Genomic DNA, 13775 nt, shown 5'->3' with positions numbered 1-13775 from the left:
CAGTGCACTAGACTAGGGTCTGACAAGTAAACCAAAAATAGCCAAACATGGAATCACTAATCCATACATCAATTTACAATAGGGAGCACTCGCACTGTGGCACTGGATAGCAGTGGCACAGTGCCCAAGGCATCTAACACCAGCAAAAATACATGAGGCAACAGCGAAAATGGAAGGGAGACCCACGCCAATGGTGCCAGGTCTAACAATTGGGCATAAAGTTCACAGGTGGTGTACAATTCTTGAGCATAAGGTTCACAGTGGTGTACCTCATAAGTGTCAGTTATGCCTAACCACACTGTGGGGATAAGTGTTCGCTCATAATTACTGCATGTATCTCTCTCGCGGGGGATGATTGTTTCTTTCTACAGTGCCGGAGTGGTTTACTTTCGCATAACTGAGTTCCTTGGGATATTATCATTTAACCCATGTTTGTGCGTGGAAAGTCTGTATAGCCAGCATTGCTCTTTTTCCAAGAGGAGTTTGGATGTATTTATGCTGGATTTTATCTGTTCAATTACAGTCCATCTCAGGTCGTTGGTAGTGTGGTTACTTTGTAGAAAGTGTCCGTCATTTTGGTGGTATTCTTTCTACACTGGATGTTACTTCTGTGTTTGCAAATGCACTGCTTAACCTACCTGCTCGTCTTTCCCAGAAATCTGAGGCCATATGGACACGTGATCAAATAGACCAATTTTCATTGAATTGCACTTGGTATGAGATCTCAGAGTCCAGGTTTTATTTGGTTCTAGGTCAAGGCTCTTTGCAGGGACTGTCAAATGGCAAACACTACAGTTCCCACAGGGAAAATGACCTGTGACACTCGGGAGGACCCAAGCGTGTAGAACTGACAGGCTTTGGTCTGAGTCAGTTTACTTGGGCGGGTAGATACCAGGGAGTCCTTCAAACTTCTTGCTCGCTTGAATGAAAAGAGAGGTTTGTCCCATTTTCTATCAGTGGTCTGTAAAAATTTCCAATGCTTGCTGATAGATTTTGTAACTGCATTAGACAGTACTGTAGGTAGTCACACAGGTGAGAGGGATTTCACTAGTGTGTTTGGGATTGTCCTCTAAAGGCGCCTCACGAGGCTGATTTCTTGCTCGTTTTTGGCACTTATTAAGGATTTTGTGTGGCTAGCCAAAAATTTTCAGTTCGTCTGATTGATCTGCTGCTTGGGTGTGATAGTCATCCAATTTGCTGCAATTTCTCCTTAGGCAGAGGTCCTGGCCGTAAGGCAGATTCTCTCTCAATGCCCTTGGATGAAAGCTACTAAATTCAAGGAGGTTGTTTTTTGCAGTTGGTCCTTGTTTCGAGTTTGCCATTTTATTCTGTGGTGATCACATCCAGGAAAACCATTTCTTTCCTGTCAAAGGAGTGTGTGAACCTCAAATTTCTATCACACCCATTTATCCATATCAATAAATCAGCAAGGGTTTTTCCGGTCATTACCAGATGACAAGGACATCGTTGATGTATCTCTTCCAAAAAGAGATATTAGTGCCAAAAGGGTTATTCTCATTCAGGATGTACTTCTGCTCGAAATCATGCACATACAAACGTGCCACAATCGGGGCAAAAAGTGCTGTCCATCGAAGTAGCGGTGCTTTGGAGAAAAGGTCACCTTCGAATTAGAAGTAATTCTCCTGAGTGCCAATTTAGAGCACTCAGTGATGAATTGTCTCAGTGTATGGAAGCCCCAGTTAGCGTCCACCAGAGCTTTACTGATCACTTCAATCGTATCATCTTGTGGGATGCTGGTATATAAACTTTCGATATCGAGAGATACTAGAAAAATCCGGTCATCATCCACAGTGAAATCATGTAACAGATTGAGAAGGCTCTTGGTATCCTTCAGGTAAGTTATAGTGTTCTGTACAAGGGGTTTTAAGAAATAGACGAAAAAGCGTGCCAAAGGTTCAAAAAGGGACCCTATCCCCAAGACGATGGGACGGCCAGGGGGAGGGGTCCTATTTTTATGTATTTTGGGCAGTGTAGAAATAAGGGGTCTTTTCTTCCCACGTTACTAAAAGGTCTGCCTCGTGTTTTGAAATGTGTCCATTTGTTTCTTCGTAATCCACCAGGGTTCTGATTTTATTCTTTAATTCTTGGGTTGGGAGAGATCTCAGGGGGGTGTAGTTGGTTTGGGTATTCAGAAGACGTCTGTATTCTCTTTGGTACTCTGATTTATCCTATATGACCACCCCTCCTCCCTTGTCGGCTGGTTTGATTACGAGGGTGTCATTTGACTGTATCTGTTGTAGGGCTTTGGTATCTTCTTCACTCTGGTTTTTAAAGCTGCCCTTGTCTTCCACTGCTTCTATGTCATTAAACACCAACTGTTCAAACGTAAGAATCTCTACAGGTGTGGTATGTGGAGGTGGGCAGAATGTGGATTTTAGCCATATCCCTGTTTCACCTGTGGAAAAAGGTGCCCCACATCTTCACTGCTCTTTGTCATGGCCATGGACCCTCTGGGGGCATGTGTAGGAACTGGCAGGGTGCTTAGGGGTCTCACAATAGAGAGAAACTGTCACAGCCTAGCACTATATGCAGACGATTTGCTGCTCTTTTTACATGACGCTGAAGAGGATTTGATGGGGGCCAGAGACCTGTTAGAGGTTGAATTTGGCCGGCTGTCTGGTTTAGGGGTCAACTGGCAGCAATCCGAGCTCTTCCCCCTGGCACGGAGAGAACACCTTAAAATGGAGCAGTGGGAACCCCAGTGCTTAACTTACCTGGGGGTCAAGATCTACCATGACAGAGCGAATCTACTTGAGGACAATGTGGGATGCGTGATTGGATCCCCGAGGTCCTTCATGGGGGGGCACTTCCGATTTCAGTGATGGGAAGGATAGCCCTTTTGAAGACAGGGGCTCTCCCCCGGTTCCGCCACATTTTTACTACCCTTTCCCGGTGGATACCAGGAGCGCAGTTCAGAGAACTGAAAACCCTGAGCAGAGTTTATTTGGGGATTAGGGCATCGGAGAGTGGCATTGGCTACCATGCAGTGCCAGACAGCGAAAGGAGGCCGCGCAGTCTCTGATTTTGAGCTATATTACATAGTGACCCAACTGCGCAACTACAGTGACTGGTCCAGGGAATTGCAGATAGACGTAATCAGAGATGATTCCCGGCCCCTTTGTGCCACCTTGTGACTCTAGAAATGCACAGTTAAACTCACAATTATTATGTGTTACATAGATCATACTTGACACCTGAACGCATTGGCAGGTACTAACTAGTACCGGAGGCAGCCTGTCCCCGATGAAGAGAAGAAAGGGCCCACATTCTTCATATGTTTCGAGCATGTCCATCAATTCATACTTTCTGCAAAGGAGTCCTACAGATGACTGAGGAGTGCATTGGAAAGCAGATTCCACACACCAGGGACATTGCCTACTGGATCGGATTCTTCACCCTAACATAATAAAGTTAGCAGGGAGATTTCAGGACGTTGCATATGGTCTTGCCAAATGCAAGATAGCTTGTAATTGGAAGGCAGCAAGGAGCCCATGACTATTGGTGTGGAGGAAGGAGCTGATATAGTGGGTGGGCTGAAAGGGGAGAGTCCTCCTGTGGGAAGCGCAGAGGGGCATAGGCAACATTGAGGGTGCCCAAGCTTGGAGCGGACAGCCTGACTGATCCAGGGCCAGACATACCGGCGAGCTACCTCACAGGATTGCCCCGATGACTTGTGTGACTGACTACAGGAGTCCCTCTCCGGGTTGGGTCCTACAAAAAGTGCAACTAGGACCTGCCTTCAACACGGAACTGGGCGCCCTCCCGACAGGGAAGATTCCCGGCTTAGCCCATTCATTGTTCGCACAACTGAATATTATAAAGGAAGCGGTGTACTGACTCACTGCAAGGGGGGGAGGGATTGTTATGTTAGTTCATTTTAATGATGACTGAATGTACCGATCAGTATGTAAGCATTCATGCTGCCCCAAAGATACCCATGAGTTGTAATGTATTCTCTGCTTATTCCTGAAAATTCTAAAGAATCTGTTTAAAAAAAAGAATAAAAAGAACTGTTTGTTGATCAAAGAAAAGGAACACCAAGAAGGTCAAATCTCAGAGAAGGAGGTACCAGAATTCAATAAACATCTGACATCTGGTAAGTCGCTGGGCCCATGTGGGTTCCCAGCAGAGATCTATAACTGCCTGGCCACTCTAATAACGCTGCCATTTTAAATTGTTTTCTGAGGTTTTATAATTATTTTAGATAAACATGAAATATATAAAATACAGTCAGTCGTTTCCACTCATAAAGCATTTGTACCATAACAACATTACGTGGATATTCGGGACACCCACAGCAATAATATGCTTCCTTGCAATAAGATCTAGAAACAGTGAGCAAACTGATTCTGACCCCTACTGTATTTCTGCTGTCAAATCAAGAGGAGTCGTATGTACAGCTCCATCATTTATCACCTTCCAGAGGTCCCAGATTTTGGCGTGCTTGTAAGAGCATCCCCTGGCCTCACGGATTGGCTGTTGCAGCATTCAAGAACAGTCCATTGGATGTGTCCGTTGTGTTACACTGGGTGCAGTCGCATCGCTCCACTGTTGTGCTATGACCCTCTTACCCAAAAAGAGGCCTAATCTTATCAACAGCACCTCTGTGGTCTCCTAAGGACTCTCAGCAGTGTTCCAAATATTCACTCCAAGAAAGGCTTTAAGACTGGACCTAGGAAAACCATGCGATTAAGATAAATCTCTGGTGTGTGGCCACAATGGTAGTATTCCGGTCTTGATCATCTGACGATTTTCCATAATCACTAGCGGTCAATTATAACCTTTATAAGTATCTGAATTTGATGAGCCGGAGCCTCTTTGAAATTGCAGCCTCACGAGAGGCCATCAGAGCAAACGTCCATTCCTCATCCTGCAACTGCCCAACATTTGCTTCCCAGGTGTCTCTAAGGCATGCACAAGTGTCAGGGGTATTTATCACCAGGGTTCTGTAAATTTATGCGTACGTTTCCCAACTATCAAATCTCTCTTATTGAGCAGCTGCCTCCAACAACATAGTGTGAACTGTACCTCACGGCTTGCCACTGCGTCATTCACTTCCACTCAAGAATCATGAAACAATAATCTAATCATAGCTTGTGGATAAACTCACAATGCAATCTTTTCATTTTATTAGATTAAGTCGCTCTACTGACAGAGACAAATGTGGCCACTAAATGAATGAATAGACAATAAGAGGCATTTCCTCTCTTGAACATGTTTATTCACCTATCAGGAAAAGTGTGAGACATTAATCCAATGTGGGTTTGTCAGACAGAATCCCTTTAGGGTCAAAAGCAGGACAGGGCATTACCAATCTGTTCGTGCAAGACGCAAAAATACATTTCACTAGGATGTCAACCAAATTGTCAAACAGGTTGATCAATCTAAAGTTGACAAAATCTTCTGGGGCCTCTTTCTGTGGACATTCCTCTTATCCAAGGCATCACTTAAGCTTGGCGTTTGCGTTCTTCGCCCCAAACATCTCCTCAGGGAAGTTTCCTGACATACCTTTGGAACAAGTCAGCGTTCCTCCAACAATGAAGAACTGAATCCAAATATTTGGTTGCAAAGAGGACTATCAGCCTTTCCTCACACAGTGGGGCCAAAGCTCACCTCTCGCAACGGAATTGTCACTCACTCCCAACCAAGAATGTTTGGACAGCTTATGACCATTTACCAAAAACAACCGAGGAAGCTAGAGCGCAGTCAATACCTCGTTCCCTCTTTTATACAGGTAATTATATCTAAATAAGTCCTGGCTTAAGTAACACCCAACTTAGATACTTTGGAAATACCTGGAATCCAATCCCATAGCTAACAAATAAAACTAAACAACCCCATAACTCTTTCTCACCCACAGATTTCACATTCAACCCGGCAATGTTCCAAAACATGATTTTAAGATAGCTACATTAAACCAGAATCTCCAGCCTTCAAAGTTTTATCCCTGTAGTATAGCAACTAATGACTTTCTATTTAGGAAACCACATACACGCCACAAATTCCTTATCTAGTTCATTTCCTAATGCACTTCAATGCATTTTGGCCAAATAGGGCTTGATCGGTGTTAGTTCATTAATTAGCGCAATCAAATATTATCAACATTTACATCAGGTTTCCTTTATTTTATCTTTAAGGACAACTCTGGTCAGTACACACACTTTTTTCAATCCAACAAACAGTTCTTGCCACATAAATCTCCATTGCTTATTGTGCAATAAGACACGTGGTATTTGAGTTATTTGTAGAATTTAATACATCACTTGCCATGGTGCATTTGTAGACATAAACAATAATTTTAAATACAGAATTATTATAAAATTAGAAATGTCTCTCCTTAGTGTAACATAGTTCAACTTGCAGCACTGTGGCAAGACCTCGCATACTCAACCTTATGACAATAAGAGTTCAGTTAGTCATATCTGCTTTGATATAAAAGCCAATTGTGTAGACTATCAGCTAATTGAAACCATGTGAGTCCACACTTTTATGCAAACGGACCAGCTTTGTATGTAACATATACATATAGTCCGAAAATGTGTCACTACTAGGAGAGTTTGGCTTTCTTCAAATAAACTAACACACAGTAACGTTTCTTTGCTGTCCACCAGATATGACTTCTTTTGTTGCTCTTTCAATACCAGGGCACATACTCCATCTGCCCTAGCCATGGGCTCTCCTACTTCAAGTTTTGAATTGAACACATTTACCTCAAACTTAACCATTGAGGAGATCCTAAAACAGAACCTCGAACAGAACTACTCCTTTGTTTTTTTTACTTGGTTTAGTCGCTTCCCGTGCCCTTTCTTAGACATTCATTTGGCCAGGTCTCCTCCTCTTTAGTGAGGTAGCCTGTGTTCCCTACTGAAAATTCTTTTGGGACATTGTTGGAACAACCGTGACCAACTACAGGACCAGAGCTAGTGGTCGGATCCCTTTTTTACCCCAAGTGGGTTCTCTCATGTAGAGTCAAACTCTTTTTCACGATGGACACTGCCTTGGAATTTGAGCGCTGAAGGTTTTTCTAGAGTGGAAGTTCTCTTTTGAAATAGGTTGATTATTTTATCTTCAGTGTTTCTGGCATTTCCAGCACTTTTAAGGATTTCTTTTTTATAATAGCGTTTCTAACTTTGGTTTTCTTTGGCATACATGCCAAGACAGGATGCAGTTCTTTCAAATCAAGTTTACACCTCAATGGGCAGCTCGTCCATGTTCTCATATAAACTGTGTCTGTTTTGTTTGATATTTTATATTCAGTTGCAGCTGTGGGCATCTTTACATCTTCGGGGTCTTATAGGCCCTGGAGGGAAGCCCACTGGACCAGCAGAGGCTATGGCCTTTACCCCTAAATTAGGACCGTTAACCAAATTTTGTGAGCTCTACCACGGCTAGCAGCGATCTCTGTACCTTCAGCGGCGCTGCCGTTCTAGCGGCTCTGCTGAAGGCACTGGACCTTCACCATGTAGGCATCCCATTTTTAGTATCCGCTCTGTAAACTTTTGTTGGCAAGTAACAAATTCCCATAGCAGTAGTTAGAGTTTCTTTAAAATAAACAAAACAATGACTTTTTTTTACAAAAGAAAACATACATAAATACATTCCCAGAAAATTCAAACTGAATTACAAAAGTAGAACAAAAAAAGCACTTTTTTTCCAACAAATCAATATATTATCCATTTATTTATATTTACACACACACACATTTATATGTATATATGCATGTGCATATATATTTTTTAAAGGCATATGTTAGTAAGAAGCACAGAAAGACAAATTCTACAAAACAGGTACATATTCTATAAAACAATACCAGAGCGATGAAAAATGTCAGACATATGTGTAGAAACAATTATATTGTGAAACACCAGTCCATAGAACTTCTAAAGGCATGGCAAAGTAGTTTTTGTAATCAGCGAGTTCCCCATAGGTTAGAGGTATGGCAAGGGAACTGGACGGATAGTCGAAACAGGGCAAAATGCAGATGTGGCAAAATCCTTTTTTATGCCCCTAACTGGTTGTGTCTTGGGTGGCATCTCCTCTCACAGATATTATTGATGGATTTCGACCCCTCTTCCTCATGGGTTTCCTCAGAACATGGACTGTGCCTGTTGGGTGGTATTTTCAAAAGAACTAATCTAGGTCATCATAGGGAGGATATGTAAGGGGAAAAACAGGAAGGGATAAATGTAAGGATGACAATTTATGGAGTGTGAACAGACCTAGGGCCAGATGTAGGTAGCTTAATACCGGTCGGTAACGGACGAAATTACCAAATTTCGTCCGTTACCGACCGGTATTAGGCTTTTTAGATGTAGGAGGGCAAATTGAAGGATTAGGTAATTTACCGAATCCTTAACATACCGAATCTGTAAATTACTGAACCCGTAATGTAGGGAGCACTCAAGTGAGTGCATTTCTGAGTTGAAGATTCGTTATTTACCACCAACTACAAGTTGGTGCTAAATATCGAAAACCTTCCAAAGTGCCATGTGGCAGACATACATGCCCTTAGGCCATGTATGTGTGCCACATGTGCACACATGCACGATTCAGGGGTGCAACAGGGTGTCAATGTGACACCCTGCCACCCTTGATTTGTGTCCCCTATTACCAATTCAATACTTACTGAATCGGTAATAGTGAATGGCTTCCCATTCATTCCTATGGGCCTCCAGGCCCTTAGGAATGAATGGGAATTACTGACTCGGTAAATATCGATTCTGTAAAAGTTACCGAATAATTACCTACATACTATTTACCTATTCTTAAATACCGAATCGGTAAAATTCAGTATTTAAAAATAGGTAAATAGAATTAACTTACATATGGCCACTAGTATCTTCCAGTTCAAGGAGTTGGAGTAATACCCTGTCTGGGTGAATTAAGTTACAACAATGAATTAATAGGTTGGTTGCAAACTCTTGCCACAATTGTGTTGGGACATACCTTTTTGTTGGAATAATTGGTGCGGATTCAGGTGCTTTGTCACAGCAGGTGAGCAGACATGGGCAAATGCTGTCAGATATCAAAATTTATAATCCTTAATCGGGCAGCGATTGCTTGTGCAATTCTGTAATTACAATATCACTGTCTATGCAAATTGGTGTTTAAGATGCGTGCAGCTTCATGACATTAGTGAAGGATCATGGGGATGTAGTCCACGTTCATTAGAAAGGGTTATAGTGCTGCCGCACGCAGACGTTAGATAGGAGTTTACTTCAGTAAGGGGAAGTGCTAAGACAGAGCTTGAGCAAAGTAATTGTTTATGAAAAAGGATTATGTGAATTCTAGATCCTATATTTGGCTGGGACTTGAATGCGGGTTAATTAGCAACGGCACACCAAATGAAAAAGTCATGAGAATTGAGATCCCTTGGTAACGGTTACAAATATATAATGGCCAAATTGATGCAGAAGGAGCTTTCGCCACGGATGTAGGGGTCACAGTGCGTCTTCCTACACTGGACTGCCATAACTCCCCAGGCGATCTTGGGAAGGTCATCACTTCCTACCGAGGGCAAGTAGAACGTCATGTTCACCCAATGGCCCTGTTGAGCACCAACCAGCAGGTCAAAGGATTATGTTTGTGGTGCAGCAGAAGCTCCGCCTATGTACACCCAGTGATTTCTCCGAGTGTGAAAATAACAACACTTGCGTCTTTGTGTGCATGGTAAAGGGTAATAGGACTGAAACCTCTAGAATTATATCTAGGTTTATAAGTTTCTTCTTTATGGCCATGTTTGGTTTTATGAAAAAAGGCTATGAGTTGGAACTGATGTTTGATTGGATTATAATCTCTTTTCTTTACACAATTCCGTCTGGATCATGATCCCACTGTGTGTCGGATACTGCAACGCTCCGATGTGTACAGTTTGTTGAAAAAATACTCCCGATAGTACAGATTTCTCATCATATTTAGCAGATCAGAGCCTTGATACTAAATAACTGCATTTGCCTCCAGTGCCATACAGAATACAATTTTAAATCCTCTGTACCATCTTAAACTAAAGGATAGACATAGACCTAAATGTCACCAGTCACTGAACCTGAACTATCTTCCAAAGAACAACCTGAAATCTTGTGATATAAATCGGAAACTTTATGCCAGGAATAATTGAAAAATATTACAGTGAAAAAAAACATTTGGAATTCTCTGCATCCAAAACAGAAGAATATAACTAATCTTACAATGCATAAAAAAAGTGAAAACAAGCCCATTTAAAGAAGCTTTCCTAACCACCCATGAAACCTCTGGGATTACCTCCGAACAGTGTGCATTCTTTCATGCTGAATGAGATTGGCTATGTGATGAAGCTTTTCTGGCATTTTATGCACTGATAAGGCTCTTCTCCAGTGTACGTTCTCATGTAGAATAAGACAGGTTTTGAGACTGAAACATTTCTGGCACTCCAAGCGGTCATAAGGATTTTCTGCAGTATGTGTTCTCTCATGTTGAGTGAGAATGTATTTGCGAGTGAAAGTTTCCTCGAACTCTGAGCACTGATATGGCTACTCTCCAGTGTGTGTTTTCTCATGTTGAATGAGACTAATTTTGAGACTGAAGCTTTTCCGGCACTCCGAGCACTGATACGGTTTTTGCCCAGTGTGTATTCTCTCATGTTGAGTGAGACTGAATTTATTACTGAAACTTTTCTGGCACTCCGAGCACTGATAAGGCTTTTGTCCTGTGTGTATTCTCTCATGTTGAGTGAGACTGAATTTATTACTGAAACGTTTCTGGCACTCCGAGCACTGATAAGGCTTTTGTCCTGTGTGTATTCTCTCATGTTGAGTGAGACTGAATTTATTACTGAAACGTTTCTGGCACTCCGAGCACTGATAAGGCTTTTGTCCTGTGTGTGTTCTTTCATGTCGAATGAGACTGACTTTTTGACTGAAGCTTCTCTTGCATTCAGAGCACGGATAAGGCTTTTCTCCAGTGTGTGTTCTCTCATGTTGAGTGAGATATTTTTTTTGAGCGAAACTTTTCTGGCACTCGGAGCACTGATAAGGCTTTTGTCCAGTGTGTGTTCTCTCATGTTGAGTGAGATATTTTTTTTGAGCGAAACTTTTCTGGCACTCCGAGCACTGATAAGGCTTTTGTCCAGTGTGTGTTCTCTCATGTTGAGTGAGATGTTTTTTTCGAGCGAAACTTTTATGGCACTCCGAGCACTGATAAGGCTTTTCTCCAGTGTGTGTTCTCTCATGTTGAGTGAGATATTTTTTTTGAGTGAAACTTTTCTGGCACTCCGAGCACTGATAAGGCTTTTGTCCAGTGTGTGTTCTTTCATGTTGAATTAGACTGACTTTTAGACTGAAGCTTTTCTTGCATTCAGAGCACTGATAAGGCTTTTCTCCAGTGTGTGTTCTCTCATGTTGAGTGAGATAGAATTTTTGAGCGAAACTTTTATGGCACTCCAAGCACTGATAAGGCTTTTGTCCTGTGTGTGTTCTTTCATGTCGAATGAGAATGACTTTTTGACTGAAGCTTTTCTTGCATTCAGAGCACTGATAAGGCTTTTCTCCACTGTGTGTTCTCTCATGTTGAGTGAGAGAGAATTTTTGAGTGAAACTTTTCTGGCACTCCGAGCACTGATAAGGCAGTGGTCCAGTGTGGATTTGCTCATGGCGAGTGAGATTAGCTTGTCGCGTAAAGTTTTTCTGGCACTCTGAGCATTGATAAGGTTTTTGTCCAGTGTGGATTTGCTCATGACGAGTGAGATTAGCTTGTTGCGTAAAGTTTTTCTGCCATTCTGAACATTGATAAGGTTTTTGTCCAGTGTGGGTTCGCACATGACTAGTAAGACTGGCTTTGCGACTGAAGCTTTTCTGGCACTCAGAGCACTGATAAGGCCTTTCTTCAGTGTGGATCCGCTCATGGGCAGTGAAATTAGATTTGTCACTGAAAGTTTTCTGGCACTCCGGGCACTGAAAAGGCTTTTTTCCTGTGTGTGTTCTCTCATGTTTTTTAGTGAGATTGGATTTATGACTGAAACTTTTCAGGCTCTCGGAGCACTGAAAAGGTTTTTGTCCAGTGTGGGTTCGCACATGACGAGTTAGACAGAATTTGTAACTGAAGCTTTTTTGGCACTGAGAGCACTGATACAGCTTTTCTTCAGTGTGGATCCGGTCATGGACAGTGAGAAGGGTTTTCTTTCTGATGCTTTGTTCACATTTAGAGCACAGATAAGGCTTTTCACCAGTGTGTGTTCTCTCATGATCAGTGAAATTGGCTCTATTTCTGAAGCTTTTCAGGCTTGCAGGGGATTGATAAGGTTTTTCCTTAGTGTGGATTCTCTTTTGGAGAACGAGACAAACATTTTGACTGGAGCTTATTTGGCAGGCAGAGCACTGATACGGATTGTCCCCAGTGTTGATTCTCTCATGTTGAGTGAGACTGGATTGATGACTTAAGTTATTCTCATATTCAATGCACTTAGAAGATTTTGTTCTGGGATTAATGTCTTCACATTGGCTTTTATCTTTGCTATTCGCCATGTTAAGTCAGAAATGTAACCCAGTTTCAGGACAGTTTTCAATAATGTTCACAATTAACCTCTCACATAGAATGTATGCACTGTTCTTAAGACTTCTGTATGAAGCTCAATGTTGGCATCTCAATTGGCAGCTTAGCTTTGTCATGCTTCAAATCTTCCTGGTGCATTCCTATTGCAACGTGGACAAAGTCTCTAACAGGTTACAGTCTCATACAGTCTCCGGGTGGGTTCTCATTGACAGTTACTCATTTTGTTAGTCAAACATTTCCCCCATTATTTTAGGAGTTTTATAAAGCAGCGATAAGATGTTAGTCTGGTGTTTAGTGTTTGCAAGTGCTTTTGCATACAAGTTATGGCAAGACAAGATAACACTAAGGATTACCATTAGCAAAATAAGCTGTTCCTTTTAACTTTTCTTTTCCTTGCCAATGGTATTGAGCACTGTGGCTAATGTGACATGCTGTCCATTTGCTTTTGTGAGACAATCGACATGTATGATTCACGCACGGAAGAGGTTAAATGAGTTTGATAAACAGAGATGGCAGCCTAATACTCCCTATATTAGATATGGCACTGTAGTTTATTCAAGGGCTTCCGAAAAGTGTACAGAGTATGTTGAGTTCGGATATACAGAGGCAAGAGAAGACGTGGATGTTGCAAGAAAGATAGTTTTCAGCCAGGGTGGTTTTAAAGTTTATTACTTCTAGCAAAGAGTATCTGGCTTCTGAGTCCTATTTGAGTGTGTTTACTTTCTTGAAATCCAGGAAAGACATTTACACAATGACTTTCAGTTACACTGTGTTTGTTCTCTCGTCTTTTAATAATCAGATGACTAAAGTTTGTTCCCTCACTTTCAAGTAGTTCTAACAATACTTCCGACATTTAAGCAAGGATATGTTTTAGCTCGCCGTTAGGTTCTCTAGGACCTTTCATCAGATTGCATTAACACCAATAGTTAACTTACTCTAATCAGCAGTGCATGGACCTCCTCTGATTTGCATATATTTGTAAATAATGAAATATCTTCTGGCAGTGAAAATGTGTTTGCAATTAGTGCTTACACTGGACATGCATTTGGATTTGATTTACATTTAGGAAGTCATTCAATTCTGATAACTCACACGTGTTTAATCCTTCTGAACTCTTTACTTTGAGGCTGGGTGAAGCATAAAAAATATATGAATTAGAAAAATCAGCTTCAGGCTTAGTAGTTGTCTCTGTTCTCAGTTGGCTGCCACACTTGCGTTTTAAAGTTCTT

General features: G+C 41.8%; 1 protein-coding gene across 1 annotated transcript; it reads right to left on the bottom strand.

The window, feature by feature from the left end:
- Positions 1–10529: 10529 nt before the first annotated feature.
- LOC147737999 (uncharacterized) lies at positions 10530–12518 on the bottom strand. Its single transcript, XM_086951196.1, has 3 exons — positions 12130–12518; positions 11648–11874; positions 10530–11479 (listed from the first exon to the last, which is right to left on the bottom strand). The coding sequence occupies exons 1-3, from the start codon at positions 12516–12518 to the stop codon at positions 10530–10532; spliced, it is 1566 nt and encodes a 521-aa protein (XP_086807322.1).
- Positions 12519–13775: the final 1257 nt, after the last annotated feature.

The sequence above is a fragment of the Lissotriton vulgaris genome, chromosome 1_1, assembly GCF_964263255.1.
Source record: "Lissotriton vulgaris chromosome 1_1, aLisVul1.2, whole genome shotgun sequence".
NCBI lineage: Eukaryota > Metazoa > Chordata > Amphibia > Caudata > Salamandridae > Lissotriton > Lissotriton vulgaris.
The sequence above is the reverse complement of the archived record's forward strand: the minus strand, read 5'-3'. Positions and strand labels throughout refer to the sequence as shown.

Coding starts and splice junctions, on each gene's coding strand:
- LOC147737999 (XM_086951196.1), bottom strand. CDS start 12,518: ATGGCGAATAGCAAAGATAAAAGCCAATGTGAAGACATTAATCCCAGA. Junction 11,875..12,129: donor CGGATCCACACTGAAGAAAA/GCTGTATCAGTG, acceptor CACTGAAGAAAG/GCCTTATCAGTGCTCTGAGT. Junction 11,480..11,647: donor ACAAGCTAATCTCACTCGCC/ATGAGCAAATCC, acceptor TTCTCATTCGAC/ATGAAAGAACACACACAGGA.